General features: G+C 33.9%; 3 protein-coding genes across 3 annotated transcripts; all 3 read left to right on the forward strand.

The window, feature by feature from the left end:
- The first annotated feature begins 2,458 nt into the window (after window positions 1–2,458).
- On the forward strand, window positions 2,459–6,702 carry LOC140860449 (uncharacterized). The gene is made up of 5 exons (XM_073263461.1): window positions 2,459–3,682; window positions 3,788–3,997; window positions 4,881–5,100; window positions 5,169–6,395; window positions 6,482–6,702. The coding sequence occupies exons 1-5, from the start codon at window positions 2,459–2,461 to the stop codon at window positions 6,700–6,702; spliced, it is 3,102 nt and encodes a 1,033-aa protein (XP_073119562.1).
- A 781-nt stretch (window positions 6,703–7,483) lies between these two features.
- Window positions 7,484–8,816, forward strand: LOC140860450 (uncharacterized). Its single transcript, XM_073263462.1, has 2 exons — window positions 7,484–7,782; window positions 7,883–8,816. The coding sequence occupies exons 1-2, from the start codon at window positions 7,484–7,486 to the stop codon at window positions 8,814–8,816; spliced, it is 1,233 nt and encodes a 410-aa protein (XP_073119563.1).
- Window positions 8,817–14,980: 6,164 nt separating this feature from the next.
- Window positions 14,981–16,278, forward strand: LOC140864127 (protein LIGHT-DEPENDENT SHORT HYPOCOTYLS 4-like). Its single transcript, XM_073268071.1, has one exon. The coding sequence runs from the start codon at window positions 15,190–15,192 to the stop codon at window positions 15,751–15,753; it is 564 nt and encodes a 187-aa protein (XP_073124172.1). The 5' UTR covers window positions 14,981–15,189; the 3' UTR covers window positions 15,754–16,278.
- The last annotated feature ends 4,320 nt before the right edge of the window (window positions 16,279–20,598 follow it).

The following is a 20,598-nucleotide window of genomic DNA, read 5'->3' on the forward strand; positions in this document are numbered from 1 at the left end:
AAAATGTTTTTAAAGTATATATTCAAACAAAACCTGGCTAAATGATGTTCGAGCACGTATGACGTATATACAAGTGTTGTAATCATGGCGAAGTTGAAGCACTGAATCGTATTAACTTGTCGAGCCGGGTAAGATTTAATCCTTTAAACTGCAAGACAAATGACATTATATATATGTGTTGGATATACACTTGGATAAAGTCTTAAAAACTAAGTTGAAGCTCAAAGGAAAAGTAATTAGTTAGAATCTAGCCTTGATTATAAAACTAGCTGTATGATTAATTATGTAGTGTTGGGAAATATTTTTAACTATTAAAACGTTTTTATAAATAGTTTTCTAACACCTTTTTAACTATTAAAACGTTTTTGTAAAATAGTTTTGAAAAACATTTTTACAAAAACATTTTTAAAGTATACGTCTAAACAGAACCCAAGTATAGACCTAAAGCATTGTTTGGTTGGCCAACTATTATACATTTTCTTATAATCATTATATTAATTATTTTACATTTTCCATATAATTGTTACACCCTCTCTTTCCGCATGTCCACATCCGAAATTTACCAACAATCTCAAAATCATTTTCCAATGACATGATATTTGGATAAAATTGTCAACCCATGCATGCATTCCCCCCGCATATATTAACGTCAATAGCCGCCTCTTGGACTTGCCTCCCGGTCATCATCACGCCACCCATCACAAAAAAATCCAATATACACCATCTCTTTCAGATTAAGTACTAATGTATAGATAGATATCTAGATCCTTGATGGTAGAGAATGATGTATATTACTGGTATATACACTTAATTAGCTTCGAGTGTTAGCTATTTGAGCAAATTAAAGTTATAGATAGTACTAACGTATATTGTAATTTTAATATTTTAAATCGTAAAGTAGCTCAAATGTTACATATATTTCAATATTATATTTGTTATCTTATTAATTATACCCAACAATCTTGATTTTGATACGAATAATAGGACTGAACGGTTATCGATTTACCAAAATCTACACGTTTTGTTAATTGTAAGACTGCAATGTTTTAACAACACCTCAATAGTTATGTCAATGTTAACGGCTCGAGTTCGATTCGGCCTTTTACCATGAGGTTCGAGTTCAAATCATTTGAAATTACTAGGCTCGCGAATTCAGCTCGTTTATCATCATATTTAAAGAGCTTAGCTCGAGCTCGAACATACAATATAATATATATCTATAAACTAATGGCAAACTAACATGTTTGCAAATATAGTAAATGATTGGAGCTCGTGAATAATTGTTCGTGAGTCTATAAACAAAAATGTTTGTGAGCGTACAAGTTGAATATTTTTGAGCTCGAGTCCGACTTGATAAATTTATCGAATTCAAGCTCGAGAAGATTAATGAGTTTTTTTTTTATCGAATCGAACTCCACATAATTTGCGAGCAGCAATAGTGTAGTTTATAACCCAACCAAATTATGCTTGTTATGTGTGCTTAATTACATTGTATTAAATTATTAACTTATATTTGCTATCCAAAAATTTTTGTTCAGCATCTAACTTAATGTTTTTATTTAATTATAATTCTTTATATAGTCCTAACTAAATATTTATTACTATCTATATATTAACTTATTTAATTATTAAATGTAATATTAATTTATTTTAAGTAACGTGCATGCATTAAAAAAATATCTGTTAATGTTGATATCATTCATGCATCTCAACAATTCAGAGTGTGTGTAAGCTGTTGTCCCAAATATTTGGTTTTTTTTTCTAATCAAAATTATTATGTACAATGCATGTACTCACAAACAAAAATCCAATTATTATATTATTTCTTATAAAAATGACAATTTCTTTTCCCAAATTTTCTTTTCTTGAGTTGACGATGGCTTTCCGCGTACATGATTAGGTTAGCGTTTGAAAAAAGTTTTTAGAAACCATTTTTTAGCTTTTTTTTTAAATAAAATTTTGAAAATTTTGTTAATGAAAAGCCAAAAAGTGCTTCTTAATTAGAAACTCTACCAAACACTACCTAGTTGTCTTTTTGTTCAACATTAATTCGTTTCCTAAAGGCTAAAACTATATTCTTGTTTATTACTATGTAAATAAATTTGAAAAAGAAATTAACATTATAAATGGTGGCAAATATTTTGCAAAACTAAAGTAACATTAAATCAACATTTAATCGACGACCAAATTACCCTTATTAAAGGAATATTTAGACTCAATTTTATTCTGGATCTCAATCTTCTTATCTATGTAAATAAATCAATTTGTAAATCTTTTAGGTCCTCTTTCTTCTTAGGCAGATTCCTTTACCATCATTAGGATGATTTCTTTTGTAATAGTTTATATATATGTTTGTACGTCTTCCTTATCAATATACAAGAATTTTCTCTCATTATCATATACTTCACACATTTTTACATGGTATCAGAGCAATCTTTCTGAGAAAACTTCCGCTGCAATGGGAGATGAAAACAAGAAAACGGAGACTGGATCAAACCACTTGGATCCCCTCACTTTACAACAATCTGATCATCCCGGTTTGGTTCTTGTCTCCAAGTTATTTGATGGGAATAACTACGGGCAATGGAGTCGTGCAATGCGCATCGCTTTGAGTGCTAAAAACAAAACCGGATTCATCAACGGAACAATCAAAGCGCCGACGGCAACGGACGACAAATTTTCAACATGGGAACGATGTAATCATATGGTCTTATCATGGATTCTAAATGCTGTTCACCCCGACATCGCTACGAGCCTCATCTATACAGAACACGCATTCGATGTTTGGAACGATTTGCATGACAGATTCTCGCAAGGGAATGACGCTCGCATCTTCGAAATTCGTCGCGAAATCATAGAACATCAACAAGGACATCAATCTGTGTCGATTTACTATACCAAATTGAAGGCACTATGGGATGAGTTGGCTTCTTATTATGATCCAATTGCATGTACTTGTGGTAGTGTCAAAGTAATCACCGAGAGAGACGAGAAGGAAAAAGTCATGCAATTCCTCATGGGGTTAAATGATACTTTTTCCATCATCCGTGGCTCAGTACTCTTGATGAATCCATTACCTGACACCCGGAAGGCTCATGCTCTAATTCTACAACATGAGAGACAAAATGATGTTGCTGCCAATCGAGACGCTACTGGATATAATGCAAATTTCACTCAACAAAAGGTGCAGAATCGAGCTCGGCAAACCAAAGACTCTGAGTCTCACCGACTGAACACTGGAAACAAGCCACTCCAATGTTCCTACTGTGATTTGGACGGTCACACTGTTGATCGTTGTTTCTACATTCATGGGTTCCCACCCGGACATCGCTATCATGGAAAAGATGTCAAACCAAAGGGAAAGAAAAATATCAAGCCTCCATCCATTTCCAACGTGGAGACTAAACACCTCACCTCCAAGGAGTATGATCAAATTATGGCGCTTCTCCGCAAAGAAACTGGTAACAATGAACCTCTTATCAATACTTCAGGTAATGATTCTATTTTAAGCCATGGCAAGTGGATACTAGACAGTGGCGCCACTAACCATGTATCAAGAATCCCTCCTATTTCAAATGTACTAACTGCTAAACATCCCACGGTGCAGTTACCAAATGGAGAACACGCACAAATAAAATCCATTGGATCCATGAAATTGTGCAATGATATGACTGTTGATGATGTACTTTATGTCCCAAACTTCAAAGTTAATTTGCTTTCTATTAGCAAACTTACACAAGCCTTGAATTGTAATGTGACATTTTACCCTGATTTTTGCGTGTTGCAGGATTCAACTACGAAGAAGACGATTGGACTGGGCAGACAGAGTAATGGTCTCTATTATTTTACCCCGAGTCAGAGTCCACACTTATCCAATACCATCCGTCACTCACCCAACCTTTGGCATAGAAGACTCGGGCATCCTTCTGCTAATCCACTCAAGTTATTATCTCAAACTATTCCAGATATTTCTTTTGATTTTAGCTCTACTTGTGATGTTTGTCATCTAGCAAAACAATCACGCTTACCATTTCCTTCTAGTCATATTTCCAGTAATAAACCTTTTGAGTTAATACATTGTGATATTTGGGGACCGCATAGAATTTATTCTCATTCTGGAGCACGTTATTTTTTAAGTATTGTCGATGATTTTTCTCGTTATACTTGGGTTCATCTCATGCGTCATAAATCTGAAACCCAATCCCTCATTAAAATTTTTTTCGCTTGGGTTAAGACACAATACAATTGCTCCATTAATACCATACGGTCGGATAATGGGAAAGAATTTATTTCTTTGGAAACAATTTTCCTTGAATATGGCACTAATTTCCACCGATCTTGCGTTTACACACCTCAACAAAATGGGGTTGTTGAACGAAAACATCGCCATCTTTTAAATGTTGCTCGTGCCCTGAGATTTCAAGCTCATCTTCCCTTAAAATTTTGGGGCGAACTTGTCACTACGGCTTGTTATCTTATCAATAGTTTGCCCTCACCAATCCTATCTAACAAAACACCATATGAGCAACTACATAATCGAATCCCCTCTTACTCTCATTTGCGTACCTATGGGTGCTTAAGCTTCGCTACACACCTCCACCCCACTCACAAATTTGATGCCCGCTCACGCCGATGCGTTTTTCTTGGGTATCCATCGGGACAAAAAGGGTACCTCCTCTACGATTTGGAGGATAAAAAATTACTCACTTCACGGGATGTTGTTTTCCATGAAACTGTTTTTCCCTATTCCACTGACCCCAATGATACCACCAACAATACTCTAATCCTACCGACATCCATAGACGAGGAGCTCACCTCGGACGTTCCATTAGCACAAGCCAACCATGATCCTTCACATACCTTTACCAATTCTGAACCAGAATCAGTTATCTCTCACTATATTCCACAACCTGATTCACCACACCAAGCATCCTCACATGAGGACACCGAACATCAAGTCATACCAGCAGCAACATTTTGAGCCTCTACTCGCTCACGACGTCCACCAGCTCATCTTCAAGACTATGTCATCAACCATACTCTTTCTGCCACAGGATCGTCTCTTCCAGTTGAATCTAGCACCAAACACCCATTATCCAGGTATGTGTCATACTCCAATATTTCCCATACTCATCGTTCATTTACCCATAACATATCTTGTACATCAGAACCAGAAACTTATGAGCAGGCTTGCCAAGATCCAAAATGGGTTGCCGCAATGGAAGCTGAAATTTCAGCATTAGAAGCAAACAAGACTTGGTCTCTCATGCCTCTTCCCTCTGGACATCGTTCGATTGGATGCAAGTGGGTATTCAAGATCAAATATAATTCCAATGGCACCATTGAGCGATACAAAGCCCGTCTTGTAGCCAAGGGTTTCACTCAACGAGAAGGTATTGATTATCATGAAACATTCGCTCCGGTCGCCAAACTCACAACCTTTCGGTGTCTCCTTGCTCTTGCTGTTATTCATGATTGGAAACTCCACCAAATGGACGTCCAAAATGCCTTCTTACATGGCGACCTCACCGAGGAAGTATACATGCACCTTCCTCCGGGTTTCCGTCGACAGGGGGAGCCACTTGTATGTCGACTTCACAAATCCTTGTATGGCTTAAAACAAGCCTCACGAGAGTGGTTCCATAAGTTTTTATCCAGTATCACAAACTTTGGTTTCCACCAGTCGCAGGCTGACCATTCCCTTTTTACCAAGGTGCGTGGAAACTCATTTACAGCTATTTTGTTATATGTCGATGATATGATCATAACAGGGAATAGTCCGGAAGCCATCGACAATGTGAAAGCATTCCTTGCATCTTGTTTCAAGCTCAAGGATCTTGGATTGCTAAAATATTTCCTTGGGATTGAAATAGCCCGTTCTAAGATGGGAATTTCGATTAATCAGCGCAAGTACACTATTGATATTCTCCAAGAAGCGGGGCTACTTGGTGCAAAACCGGCAAAGTTTCCCATGGAACAGTCTCTAAAACTCACTCCCACTGAGGGTGAATTACTCAAAGATGCTACACATTATCGGCGCCTTGTGGGAAAGTTGATTTATTTAACAATAACAAGGCCGGAAATTTCATTCTCGGTTAATACACTGAGCCAATTCATGCAACAACCTAGACGGCCACATCTAGATGCAGTCCATCGTTTGCTTCGATACTTAAAAAATTCACCTGGACAGGGATTATTCTTTCCTTCTCAAAATAATGTGAATTTAGTTGGGTTTTGTGATGCCGATTGGGCAGGAGACATCACTACACGTCGATCAGTGACTGGTTATTGTGTTTTCCTTGGGAAAGCTCTCATCTCTTGGAAAAGCAAGAAGCAAACAAATGTGTCTAGATCCTCAGCTGAGGCGGAATATAGATCCATGGCATCAATTGCTTGTGAGATAACTTGGCTAAGACAGCTATTACGAGATTTGCATGTCAATCACCATCAACATGTACTGTTATATTGTGACATCAGACAGCCATGCATATCGCTGCTAATCCAGTTTTTCACGAAAGAACAAAACATATCGAGATTGATTGTCATTTCATTCGTGAACGTATTGACAAAGGGGAGATCAAAACAGCCTATATATCAAGTGAAAATCAAGTTGCAGATATATTTACCAAGGCATTAGGGCAAGTTCTTTTTTATTCACTTGTTCGCAAGTTGGGAGTTCTTGACATTCACGCTCCAACTTGAGGGGGAGTATTAAAGGAATATTTAGACTCAATTTTATTCTGGATCTCAATCTTCTTATCTATGTAAATAAATCAACTTGTAAATCTTTTAGGTCCTCTTTCTTCTTAGGCAGATTCCTTTACCATCATTAGGATGATTTCTTTTGTAATAGTTTATATATATGTTTGTACGTCTTCCTTATCAATATACAAAAATTTTCTCTCATTATCATATACTTCACGCATTTTTACAACCCTCAAAACATCTATAGCTAGGCGCTAGCTATACACCAGTAACACGAAACCGCATTCTCAAATTAGCTCTGATTTATGATTTTAAAGAAAAATGCTCTGGTTAATTTGGCTTCGAATTAAACTCCTTCGGCTACTATTTATATTACGAAATTACCGCTATCGATTTGTATTATATTAGATGTATATTTATGAATTTACTTTATTTGTATTCCTAAATTAGTGTATGTCAAATCCCACAAAAAGAGGATCACGACATAATAGCCTTAAATCTAGTCTACCATATTAGTCATTCCTTTATGTATATATTGCATATTGATAATGAAAGAATACATCTCTTCTGCTGCATACTCTTGTTCGAACATTTTTTGCTTGTCCATTTATCTTCTTTTGTCAATATTCAAGATGGTATCAGAGTCCATCCTGGTGCCTGATTACTAATTTTTTTTTCAAAATTCGACCATCACTACTTTATAATTACAATGTCAGATGAAAATCAGAAATCACCATCCCATACAACACCTCACGTTCATTCAAAAACCAACTCTTCGATGGATCTCTCAAACCCATACTTAGTTCATCATTCAGACCAACCTGGACACATCCTTGTTCCAACAAAACTGAATGGCTCCAATTATCCATCATGGAGCAAATCTATGATTCATGCCCTCACAACCAAGAATAAAATTGGTTTTATTGATGGATCTATTGAATCACCTTCTGAAACAGAGAATCCAAAGGAATTTGCACTTTGGAATCATTGCAACAACATGATTTTATCTTGGTTCACTCACTCTGTTGAACCCGATCTAGCCAAGGGGTCAATATTCACGCTAAAACAGCTCGTCAAGTATGGGAAAACTTCAAAGACCAATTCCCACAAAAAAACGCACCAGCAATTTATCAGATTCAAAAATCTCTTGCCTTTCTTTCACAAGACACAATGACAGTTTCAGTTTACTTTACAAAACTCAAAGTCTCTGGGACGAATTAGATACATATCGACCAATTTCTGCTTGCAACCAGATGAAGGAGCACATCGCACAAAGGGAGGAGGATCGGATAATGCATTTTCTCATGGGTTTGAACGACACTTACAGTAGTGTTCGTAGCAATATCCTCATGATAACCCCACTGCCGAATGTTCGCCAGACCTACTCATTGGTCATTCAAGATGAGGTACAAAGGGAAGTAACTACAGAAACAACTGAGAACTTTTCTATTGTAGCTGCAGTTCGGAACCATCCGAACAACTTCTCAAATAAATCAAAAGGCAAGTATTGTGAACATTGCGATCGAGACAGCCACACAATTGAAAATTGTCGTACTCTAAAGTATTATTGCAAACACTGTGATAAAAGAGGGCATACAGAGGATCGATGCAAATACAAAAATGGCACATGGACACCCAACATCGTGGGAAATCGACAAGGCCAATCACAACAACAACGTGGACCTCGCAAGAACACTTTTCCTACTACCAATGCCACATGTTATCTTACACGAGGAGTACATCCAAATGACAGTAGCAAAATAAGCCAAAGTATCGACCCAACCAATATCTTACAAGTATTTTTAACCGAGCAACTCCAGCAACTCTCGCGAGCATTATCTACGATGAATCCACACCACAATACTGGTAATAAAGATTCTTTTGCGAATGCAATAGGTCTGGCCCCTTTCTTTGATGTTTCGATTAATTCTGTTTTCACTAAACCATGGATTTTGGACAGTGGTGCCACTGATCATATCACCTCTGATTCTTCACTCTTCACTACGACACAACCTACACCAGTACCAATTGTTAACTTACCAACGGGATCCACAGCTTTCGATCACTTCGACTGGCACTATATCTTTAAACCCGGATATCACCTTAGATAATGTTCTATGTGTTCCTAGTTTTCGCTTAAATTTAATATCTATTGCTAAGCTTACTACAACCCTGAACTGTTGTGCCATTTTTTCCCTAAGTTTTGTATTTTACAAGACTTGGCTACGGGGAAGATGATTGGCTCGAGTAAACAACATGGTGGTCTCTATTACATGCCTCCGGTACACATAGCACCAACTTTTAACCAAACTTCACACCCTTCTAGCCTTTGGCACATGCGTCTTGGGCACCCATCGCCATTTCGTCTTAAGTTAGCTTCTTTATTGTTATCTACAAATAATATCTCTTATGATAATAAATGCACTGTTTGTCCTTTGGCAAAGCAAACAAGACTTCATTTACCATTAAGTATTATCTCAACTCAAGCTCCGTTTGATTTATTGCATTGTGATATATGGGGTCCTCACAAAGTTCCCACACACTTAAGAGCACGATTTTTTCTCACCAGTTTAGATGATTTTACACGATGCACATGGATCTTTCTTATGCAATACAAATCTGAAACTCAAAATATTTTGAAGTCCTTCATCCATTTTGTTCGGACCCAGTTTCAAGCTTCCGTCAAAGCAATCCGAGTAGATAATGGCTTTGAATTTTTTTCTTTGAGAAATTATTTTAAATTTCATGGTATTGAGTATCAACACACTTGTGTCTACACTCCACAAAAAAATGGAGTTGTTGAAAGAAAACATCGTCACATTTTAACTGTAGCACGCGCATTACTTTTTCAGTCTCATTTACCTTTACATTTTTGGGGTGAGTGTGTTTTAACCGCCGTCTATCTTATTAATAGATTATCATCTCCATTACTCTCAAATAAAACACCTTTTGAAATTTTATATAATCGTCCTCCATCTCTGACTCATCTTAAGGTTTTTGGTTGTCTAAGTTATGCAACCGTTGTACACCCCATTCATAAATTTGAACCCCGTGCAACACGTTGTGACTTCATTGGGTACCCGACTGGACAAAAGAGCTACAAATTATATGACATGGCAACAAAGAAAATTTTTGTCAGTCGTGATGTCAAGTTTCATGAAACTACATTTTCTTTTCTTACCCCAACTCCTTCAGATTCTGATTTTGCAATACCAAACTTTATCTTTGAGCCTACTGAAACATGGACCCAACCACAGAAACACCTCATACTCCTCAACCCATCACCCCCGTTGTTCCTAACAGCACCAACCAGCCTCTCACAACCACACCACTTCTTGAAATGATGCCTATTCATTCCGACCCTATTACTACCTCTATTCCACTAGACAAATCCACAATTTCAGACACATCAACCATTACTCTTGAACAACCTACTCCATCCAATCCACCTACAAGACAGTCCACACGACCTAAGCAAACCCCAACATGACATAGAGATTTTCTAATGTCATCTCAAGCAAATCAGTCTGCCTCGCCACCAAGTCCTAAAGAAGGTACTCGATATCCACTCTCTCATTTTCTTTCATACTCACGTTTGTCATCTTCGCATTCTATATTTTTAGCCACTGTCACAGATCATGTCGAACCCAAAACTTACGGTCAAGCTGCCCTTAATTCACATTGGCGACAAGCTATGAAAACAGAATTATAAGCTTTAGAACTCAATAACACATGGAACCTAGTATCTTTGCCCGATGGACATAAACCAATTGGTTGTAAATGGGTTTATAAAATAAAATACAATGCCGATGGCACCATCGAACGTTACAAAGCTCGTCTTGTTGCTAATGGGTACAATCAAATTGAAGGCATCGACTATCAAGAGACATTTTCATCTACAGCAAAGCTTACGACACTTCGATGTCTTTTGACCGTTGTTGTAGCTCGTGACTGGTATATCCATCAGTTAGATGTTCAAAATGCCTTCCTCCATGGTGATTTACATGAAGTTGTTTATATGCAACCTTCACCCGATCTTCGCCGACAGGGGGAGAACTTCGTGTGTCGGCTCAACAAATCTCTTTATGGACTCAAACAAGCCTCAATAAATTGGTTTTCCACATTTTCGAATACCGTTCAAAAGGCTGTTTTCAACAATCAAAAGCTGACTATTCACTTTTCACTAAGGCTCAAGGTACATCTTTTACAGCAATTCTTATATATGTAGATGATATACTTCTCACAGGTAATGATGCACATGAAATGAAATGCCTCAAAGATTTCCTTCTCAAACGCTTCCGCATTAAAGATCTTGGAGACTTGAAATATTTTCTAGGTATTGAATTCTCCCGCTCCAAAAAAGGTATTTTTATGTCTCAAAGAAAATATGCATTGGATATTTTGCAAGATTCAGGGCTCTTAGGTGCACGTCCTGAAAATTTTCCAATGGAGCAAAATTTAAAACTTACACCCACTAATGGATCATCTCTAAATGATCCAACAAAATATAGAAGACTAGTTGGTCGATTGATTTATTTAACAGTGACAAGGCCCGACATTGTTTATTCTGTTCGCACTTTGAGCCAATTTATGCAGGAACCTAAATTACCTCACTGGAATGCTGCCATTCGAATCCTCAAATACATCAAAGGTACACCGGGACAAGGACTACTACTTTCTTCCAAAAAACAATCTAGAGCTGAAAGCCTTTTGTGATTCAGATTGGGGAGGGTGTCATACTACAAGAAGATCAGTCACAGGATTTTGTATTTTCCTTTGAAATTCTATTATATCATGGAAATCAAAAAAGCAAGCCACCGTTTCTAGATCATCGGCAGAAGCCGAATATCGAGCGATGGCTAACACAACTTTGGAGTTAACTTGGTTGCGTTATATACTTCATGACTTAAAGGTAGATCAAGCAACTCCTACACCATTGTTCTGCGACAATCAGGCAGCTTTGTACATTGCAGCGAATCCAGTTTTTCATGAGCGTACCAAGCACATAGAAATAGACTGTCATATTGTACGAAAAAAAAATGCAAGCTGGAATGATTACTCCATCCTTTGTGTCTTCAAACTCGCAGTTGGCTGATGTATTTACGAAGGCATTAGGAAGGGATCAGTTTGTGAAATTACGCAACAAGTTGGGACTTCACGACATTCACTCTCCAACTTGAGGGGGAGTATTACGAAATATCCGCTATCGATTTGTATTATATTAGATGTATATTTACGAAGTTACTTTATTTGTATTCCTAAATTAATGTATGTCAAATCCCACAAAAAGAGGATCACGACATAATAGCCTTAAATATAATCTACCATATTAGTCATTCCTTTATGTATATATTGCATATTGATAATGAAAGAATACATTTCTTCTACTGTATACTCTTGTTCGAACATTTGTTGTTTGCCCATTTATCTTCTTTTGTCAATATTCAAGAATTTAAGATATACAAAATAAAATAATAAAAATAAATTTGTACCGCAAATTATACATTCCGGAAACATTAATTAATGCCTAAATTACGACGTGCCCCTTCCATATAGATCTAGAAACATAATGTTGTTGATTGAACGAGGTTTAGAATGATTACATTACTACTGAGTACTGAGTGCTTGTCTTGATCACTTCAATAACGAAGAAAGTTCATCTTACTTAATTAATACAATTCCACTTACATTATATATATCCTATTTTTATTTTTGAAACTTACCATTTATTTCATTGAAAATTAGAAACTCCAGGGAAGCGAAAAATACATTATCTTTCAATTTTAGTTTTTAGGGATATAATTTATATAACTATATATAAAAGAATTAACTTTTAGATAAAAGGAAAAATAATGGATTTAATAATTTGTCAAAGTTGGAGTGTTCATTTAGCGTTGGGATGCCATCAATTTTTTTTGATGTCACGTTAGTACTCTGAATAACTATATATGACACAAAAAAAAAAGCATTTGTGTATGACTAAGGTAGTATTTAGAAAAGTTTTTAGGGAGCACTTTTCAGTTTCTTCTTCGCAAAATTTTAAATTTTGTTAAAATTTGGAAATGAAAAGCTGAAAAGTGCTTCATAGAAATTCTCTCCCAAACACTACCTAAGAGTATTTCAACTAAGACAAGTTAGGTCATCTCCAACCACAAACACCATTTTGGTGCGAGTTCTGCACTAAAATAGTGTAATTTCTGCACCAAACACCGCATTCATCTACAACTCATTTACATCTAATCTTACACTAAAAAGAATATTTTCGGAATATTTTCTTTATTTTACATATATTATTCTTATCATTTATTTAATATCTTTTTACAAATTTAAGAACATAATTAATATTTTTATTATAGAAATAATATTTTATTATTAATAAATGAAAATAATATTTGAAAATTATTAAAATTTATTTAATTATTATTACATACATTAAATTATAGATTATTTTTATTTTATGTATTTGAGTTTGTATTTGTATTTCAATTATTTCTATTATGTATTCCAATTTGATATTTTTAACCCAATTTGCATTTTTATTTTAATTGTTTAATAATTATTTAAATAAATAAATATTAAATTAAATACATAAATAGCGCCCCCGTTGGAGCATACTCCTGCACCAAAAATGCACAATTTTGGTGCTCGGTTGGAGTTGCTCAAATTTAGAGTGTGAAAATATAAAATATGATAACAACTTACAGGACAAATGTGACTATTTTTCTCTTAAACTTAAAACTTCGGTAACTTATACGACAGTTTCATTGATTTACATGTGTGACACATAATGATCCGATTTACATTGAGAATGAAAAATAATAATTTTTTTTAATACATAAAACGTATAGTATTTTCTCATAGTTGGTCAGATTGAATATATATCTCAAAAAACTAACTCATTCATAAGACAATATCATAGAAGTTTTATATGAAATATATATATATAAAAAGACTAAGTCTTAATTAAACATTTAAACCCATATAGTAAAAGTAAAATAATGGGTAGGACATACACACCAAATTATCAAGACTAAAATCATCCCGATATGAAAGAAAATTTGACTTGGGAGGGGAAAATCCATATCATTGCCTAATTTTATTTTTTTACAAAAAACTTTGTATCCATCCATTTACCATTATGTCAAACTTCAACCTCCTTTCAAGTCCACAAAAGCCCTACGATCAATTACCAACATTTCACTCTTCCCCCCTGCACGGTCTTCGTGTGGGGAACACGGTTAGTGAACTAAAGAGAAAAAAAAAAATTCTTAAACTTCATATATTTTTTAATAATTGTACGACAGTTTCATTGACTTACATCTGTGACACATAATGATCCGATTTACATTGAGAATGAAAAATAATAAATTTTTTAATACATAAAACGTAATATTTTCTCATGGTTGGTCAGATCGGATATATATCTCATAAAACTAACTCATTCATCGATCATACACTCATATCATAGATGTTTTTTGTGAAATATATTTAAAAAAAACACTAAAGTCTTAATTAAACCCATATAGTGAAAGTAAAATAATGGGTAGGACATACACACCAAATTATCAAGAGTAAAATCATCTCGATATGAAAGACAATTTGACTTGGGAGGGGAAAATCCATATCATTGCCTAATTTTATTTTATTTTTTTACAAAAAAACTTTGTATCCATACATTACGTCAAACTTCATCCTCCTTTCACGTCCACAAAAGCCCTACGAATAACCAAAATTTCACTCTCCCCCCCTGCACGGTCTTCGTGTGGGGAACACGGTTAGTAAACTAAAGAGAAAAAAAAAAAAAAAAAAGAATTTCTTAAACTTCATATATTTTTTAATAATTGTATGCAAATTATACCACAAATGCGAACGATTCTCCTCTTATCCACGCCACTCTACTCTTCTATCTCTTTCCACAGCGCACACATAAATAACGTATAATCTTAATTAGTACATTAAACAGTCGAACCACTCTTTCTTAACACCAAAATTAAATTAAAAAATGGACTATACATATTGCTCCATCTTTCAGGTCCATGTCGCTCGTGCACATTTCTCGATTTAACCTTCGCACGAGCCAATGACCCTCTGACTCATATGAAATGGGATCCGAGATCAACCCTTTAACAAAATTAAATTTATAATAATAATTACTACCATAAAAATTACAATATCACATCAAAATTGCAGAAGAAAATTAAACCCCACAAAAGCTCCGTTATATTAATTAGCCAAAATTCTTAGGTAATTCCAATAGGAAGAATCAAACATATAATAGATCTGCGCGAAGGAAAATCAACAAGAGATCACTACTTCAACTTGTTATACTGATCTAATTGTCTCATTATAATGATCTATCTTCCCCTTTTTCCCTTTGTCTCGCTGCAAACATCAAAGCCCTATACGGTACGTAGCTTGCTTGTTTCTTGGCTAAAACCCTAGCTAGCTAAAATAATCCATCCGTAGATCGATCAGATATTTAACATGGACCCAATAAAAACCCAATTAGAAATGATCTCTCCAGTCATCAATTTCACCGAGGCCGCCGCCGTCTCTGCTGACTCAGGAGTGATGGGTTCTACTTGTATATCACCAGCAGGCTCCTCCCAGCTCAGCCGCTACGAGAACCAGAAACGCCGGGACTGGAACACTTTCGGGCAGTACCTCCGTAACCACCGCCCCCCTCTGGCGCTATCCCGCTGCAGCGGAGCTCACGTGCTGGAATTCCTCCGATACCTTGACCAGTTCGGAAAAACCAAGGTCCACACTCAGCTCTGTCCTTTCTTCGGCCACCCCAATCCCCCTGCCCCTTGCCCCTGCCCTCTCCGTCAGGCCTGGGGCAGCCTCGATGCCCTCGTGGGCCGACTCCGGGCAGCTTACGAGGAAAATGGAGGCATGCCCGAAACCAACCCGTTCGGGGCACGGGCAGTTAGGCTTTACTTGCGTGAAGTTCGTGATTCACAGTCTAAGGCAAGAGGCATCAGCTACGAGAAGAAGAAGAAGAAGCGCAAGAAATTACCATCTGCAATATTGCCATCACCCAGTTAATTAATTAAATGTGCTTCCACCAATATTAATCTACGTTCGCAAAACCAGGTTCTATATATATATATAATAATAATAATAATCCTCGCCACTATTTTCTTGGGTTTCTTGCAAGAATTCGAGTAATATTATAATAATATTCTATTTTGTATTGATTTCACCGACATGATGATCCTAAATCAGCTACGTACCTACGAGGCATTATGATATATATATGCAAGAGTTACGTTCACAGTTTTTGCATAACCACTTTATTTATGCGCTACGAATTTTGGATCTTCTGCTGTTGCTGAAAACACATCACACATTGACATTGTTGTACACCTTTTTAGCTAGATGAGATGATTCACGTACAATTTTTCAAATTTTATCTACAAGCTAGCTAGTACTGTAAAAATGTACCGCATGCCGTGTTTTCAACACAGCAGAGTCTGCTATCCAAACTCGTGCTATATATATATTTCCGGCAACAATGGGCTACAATTTGTGGGAGTTTAATATTGGTATGATGCCACATAAATGCTCTCAGAGTTGATGGAATCTGTTAGCTTCTTCTTCTCAAAACTTATAATGGAATATAGTAATTATTAACATTATGTCTTTGCCAGAAACTTTTACATATTTTTTAATTGTATTGTAAATAAATGCATGTAAAGGCACTAGCTTAATTCGTTATACATTCACAAAATATTGTATGAGTGATAGTAAAATGAAAATTGTTGGACTGCTAGCTAGATTCGGCCTCAATTATGAGATAACTTGAAAGAGTGGCATTTTGGGACCTAGCTATTGACGTCGGTTGTTAACTAATTGTGACTGTGTTACCAGTTAATTTGTCGCTGATGTGTAGAAAATCCATTTATGCCTGCCAAGTAATAGATTTGCATTTTTTTTTTATAAGCATCGTGCCTTTATTTATTTTTTTGGCCCTATATTTTATGGGTTTTCTAATGGGTGTTAGGTTTTTGGTAAATCATGAGCCAATGTGGAAAAATTTTGTGATGGACGTACAGTCATGGCAGCTAGTCAGGGCCTAGCTAGGGGGTTATTAATTTTTGCATTTGTGCTTTTTGCAAATTAAATTAAATTATCATAAAAAGGTAAAATACTATTTTCAAATGATATAGAATCTCACTCGCCGTTACTGTTGAATTTGTCAAGTAGAGTTATGAATTATGATACATGAATAATGAAAGATATACGATTATTCATTATTTTTTAAATTATAATTATAAAAATATGTCGTATCTTGAAGAAGTGATTGTTTTTATAATTATACAAGTATTTACAATTGCGTGCGTGCGCGTACGAGAGGAAATACGCAATTTGAACTTTGATCATTAAGAAAATTTGTGTAATTTTTCTTCAAATACTGATTAGCATTTGTTATCTCTCGAAACGATTAAGTTTTTTGTTGCTATATTTTATTTTCTGAATCTTTGTTGGTAGACTATTGTGATACGGGGCCCCATTTTATCGGAATTAATTGTAAAGAAATCAATATGTTTAAACAATTTTCGTGACTTTAAATACTGTTGGTGGCAGTGGGTTACTGGATCTGTCAATAAGATTTAAATGATAGATACTAATTTTATTTTATTCTTGTCACCATCATAATCCCGTGATATGTAAACATTTGTCGGCAATTTTTATTGTAAGCTTTAATTTGTGATTAGTAGAAATAAACCAGCTTTGTGTTAGTAATTTTTAGATTTCATCAGCAAATTAATTAATAAAAGATATATCTAAATTTACGTTGCTTGAATTCACCTCATCATTAATGGAATTAGAGATCCTTCAACCGAGATTTTATCCTGCATATATGAAATGAAATCCATGATATATATATACATATAATCAAATCCAAGTTATTAGTTAATATTTAATAATCAGAAAATGATTATGTACAGTGTGTATGTTCAATAGTTAATTGCTCAAATATATATTTACCGATTACAAGACCATCCTTAAATACACCCCATAAAAATCCAGTGAAAGTTACTCAGTCCATTCTCCATTATTAATGCTGGAAGTTATTTTATTGATCACCTTCTTAATATTTTTTTTCCGACGATGGAACTTCCTGTTATTATTTTTTAATATGCATTGAGTAAACATCCAAATTATAGCAGTTTATAAATCACGTTAATCAATTAAACTACACTGAACAAACAGCATTGCACGATATGCTAATTGGTATGAGGAAATATCGATATAAAAAAAAATTAAACCTACAATCACTAATCAAAGTTCATTTTTTTCATGAATTCTAATGGTAACCCACCTTTTTAAGTAGATTGTCTGTATGTATTCTATATATATGTATATATATATATATAGTGTATATGCATGGAAAGTACACATAATCTCCACCAAGTTGCAGATGTTTTTTTCTATTACTATTATTTATCGCTCCTCTATTTTTATAATCTGCAGTATACATTTTTTGTTCCGCATTTATTAGTTTTGTTTTTATTTATTATGTTAAAGTTTATATAATATAATATTATAGTTTTTGTAAATTTGGACTTATCTATCTTCTTCGAATTTGCCATGATATTAAATATAACTAATTACTAATTAGTTCTTAAATTTTAACACTTTTGAACCGTAATTATAAAAATACCATCAAGGTAGATCTCACAGTTCTCTTTAGTCATAAATTAAAAGTTATCATGAATAATTATATAAGTTTGCAAAAAAATTATATAAATTAATTATATTTGTATCATATTTGGACGAATTTGGCCTAGGCTAGCATGTATTATTCAAGCCTAACAAGCATTAATTAATTTTCAAATATAGAAAATTGATTGGCTCCGGTCAGCTTTTACAAGGTAATTATTCCTTTTTATCCACTATACCACGATGTTAAAATATGTATATTTTTAACTTTTTCCCATGATTATTGCTACATATTTAATTAAAAGTTAATATTTTGTGATACAATCTAACATTTTTTTTTTCTTGAGATGTGTTAATCATACTCATATTTAAAAATAACATTTAATAATTTTGATATAAAAAATAGTAGGTCTCTTGTGAAACGATATCACCGATCTTTTATCTGTGAGACAAATCAATCCTACCCATATTACAATAATAATTAATAAATTTGACATAAAAAATAAATTTTTTTCATGGATGACTCACATAAGGGATTCGTCTCACAAAATTAACTCGCGAGATCGTCTCACAATAATTTTTGTTATAAAAATAATATATTTTCATAAGTAAGACAAATAAGATAAGTCTCACAAAATTGATCCGTGAGAGTCGTGAGACCATTACAAATAAATTTTTATATTTAATTAATTGGTTGAACACGTTTTTTAATTACTTTAGTCATGTGAACGTGATTCGTTCACGAGGGCATATCCAATAGGTAATGATCAGATTACAAAGAAAATTAGTAAAAGTTTTCACATCGTTTATTAATACAATATATTATTGAGCATAGGTTTTGCCCGCCATCATTGGCTTTAAAACCAATTTCGAATGGGGAATTACATTTTTTTTTATTCTGTAATTAATAAAAATACAAATAAAAATAATAATAATAATAATTTGTTCTCGTACGAGTTAATTCATGGTCACAAATCACAATCCACTAACTAGTTCTTGCACTTTATTTCCAATTATTGTTGATTGTCACTGAGATGCTGACTTGATATCAAACAATACATAAATATCTATCATAAGATAACAATTTTTACGTGATACGTCATTATTTTCCTGCGATACATCAATACTTTAAGTTAAAAAATGACTAAAATCGAAAAAGAGTAAGATTTAAAAACCATTATATATATATATATATATATATATATATATATATATGCAAATTACCTAAACAAATATATAAAATTTAAAATATTGTTAACATTTTATTATGTTTTAATGAATTTTTCTTTAAACATGAAATTGTCGCAAAGCTTTCAAATGAATTTTGATTTTGAAAAAGAAAATATAAATTAGCCAACTAGGAATTGATATTGTTTCCATCAACCTACAACAATCTTTTTGTGTTACCTCTATATTTATATATTTTATACATTATATACATAGTCAGGTCCTGGATGACGAAAAAAATGTTGAATAAGATTAGTTATACACAGATTTATAATATAGCTAGGCTACCAAACGGAGCATATATGCATAGTCAGGTCCTGGATTAGTTAAAAAAATCTTTGACTAATTTTTCGTTATCAGATTGAATATTGATTAATACAAATATAGGTGGATTCAATGGTTAAAATTATCTTTATTTAATTAATGCTAATTAATTCATATGTGATTTTAGAGGAGTAATCAAACTTTATATCTGCGTAAAAACTTGTTAACCACATAAATTATAAGAATATATCAGATCAAAAACAACCACTTATTATGGATATGTTTGGATAAATATTTATAAAATGTTTTTATAAAAAAATATATTTTTTAAAAAAATGATAAAATATTTAAATTTTTTTTAAGAATAAATATGTACTTGAACAACTATTCAATAAAAAATATTTTTAACACAAAAATAATGTGTTTTAATTTTAAAAATTGTATTTCATTCTAAAAACATATATCAATTTTTCTTTAAAAACTATGCTTGGAGAAATTTTTTTAAAAAATTTTTTGAAAATATTTTACACAATACTTACTCAAACACATACTTCAAACTTTTTTACCTATAAAATATGACTAAAAAGTTTATAAAATACACGTCCAAACGAAACTCACGTATGTCAAACATTGCATTAATGACACAAAATCCTCATTATTTTTACCCATGATCCTCTCTTTTTTCGTTCTGACATGGTTCTAAGTTCTAACATAATCTTACATTGAACTACA

Source organism: Henckelia pumila, chromosome 4, assembly GCF_033568475.1.
Source record: "Henckelia pumila isolate YLH828 chromosome 4, ASM3356847v2, whole genome shotgun sequence".
NCBI classification, from domain to species: Eukaryota; Viridiplantae; Streptophyta; class Magnoliopsida; order Lamiales; family Gesneriaceae; genus Henckelia; species Henckelia pumila.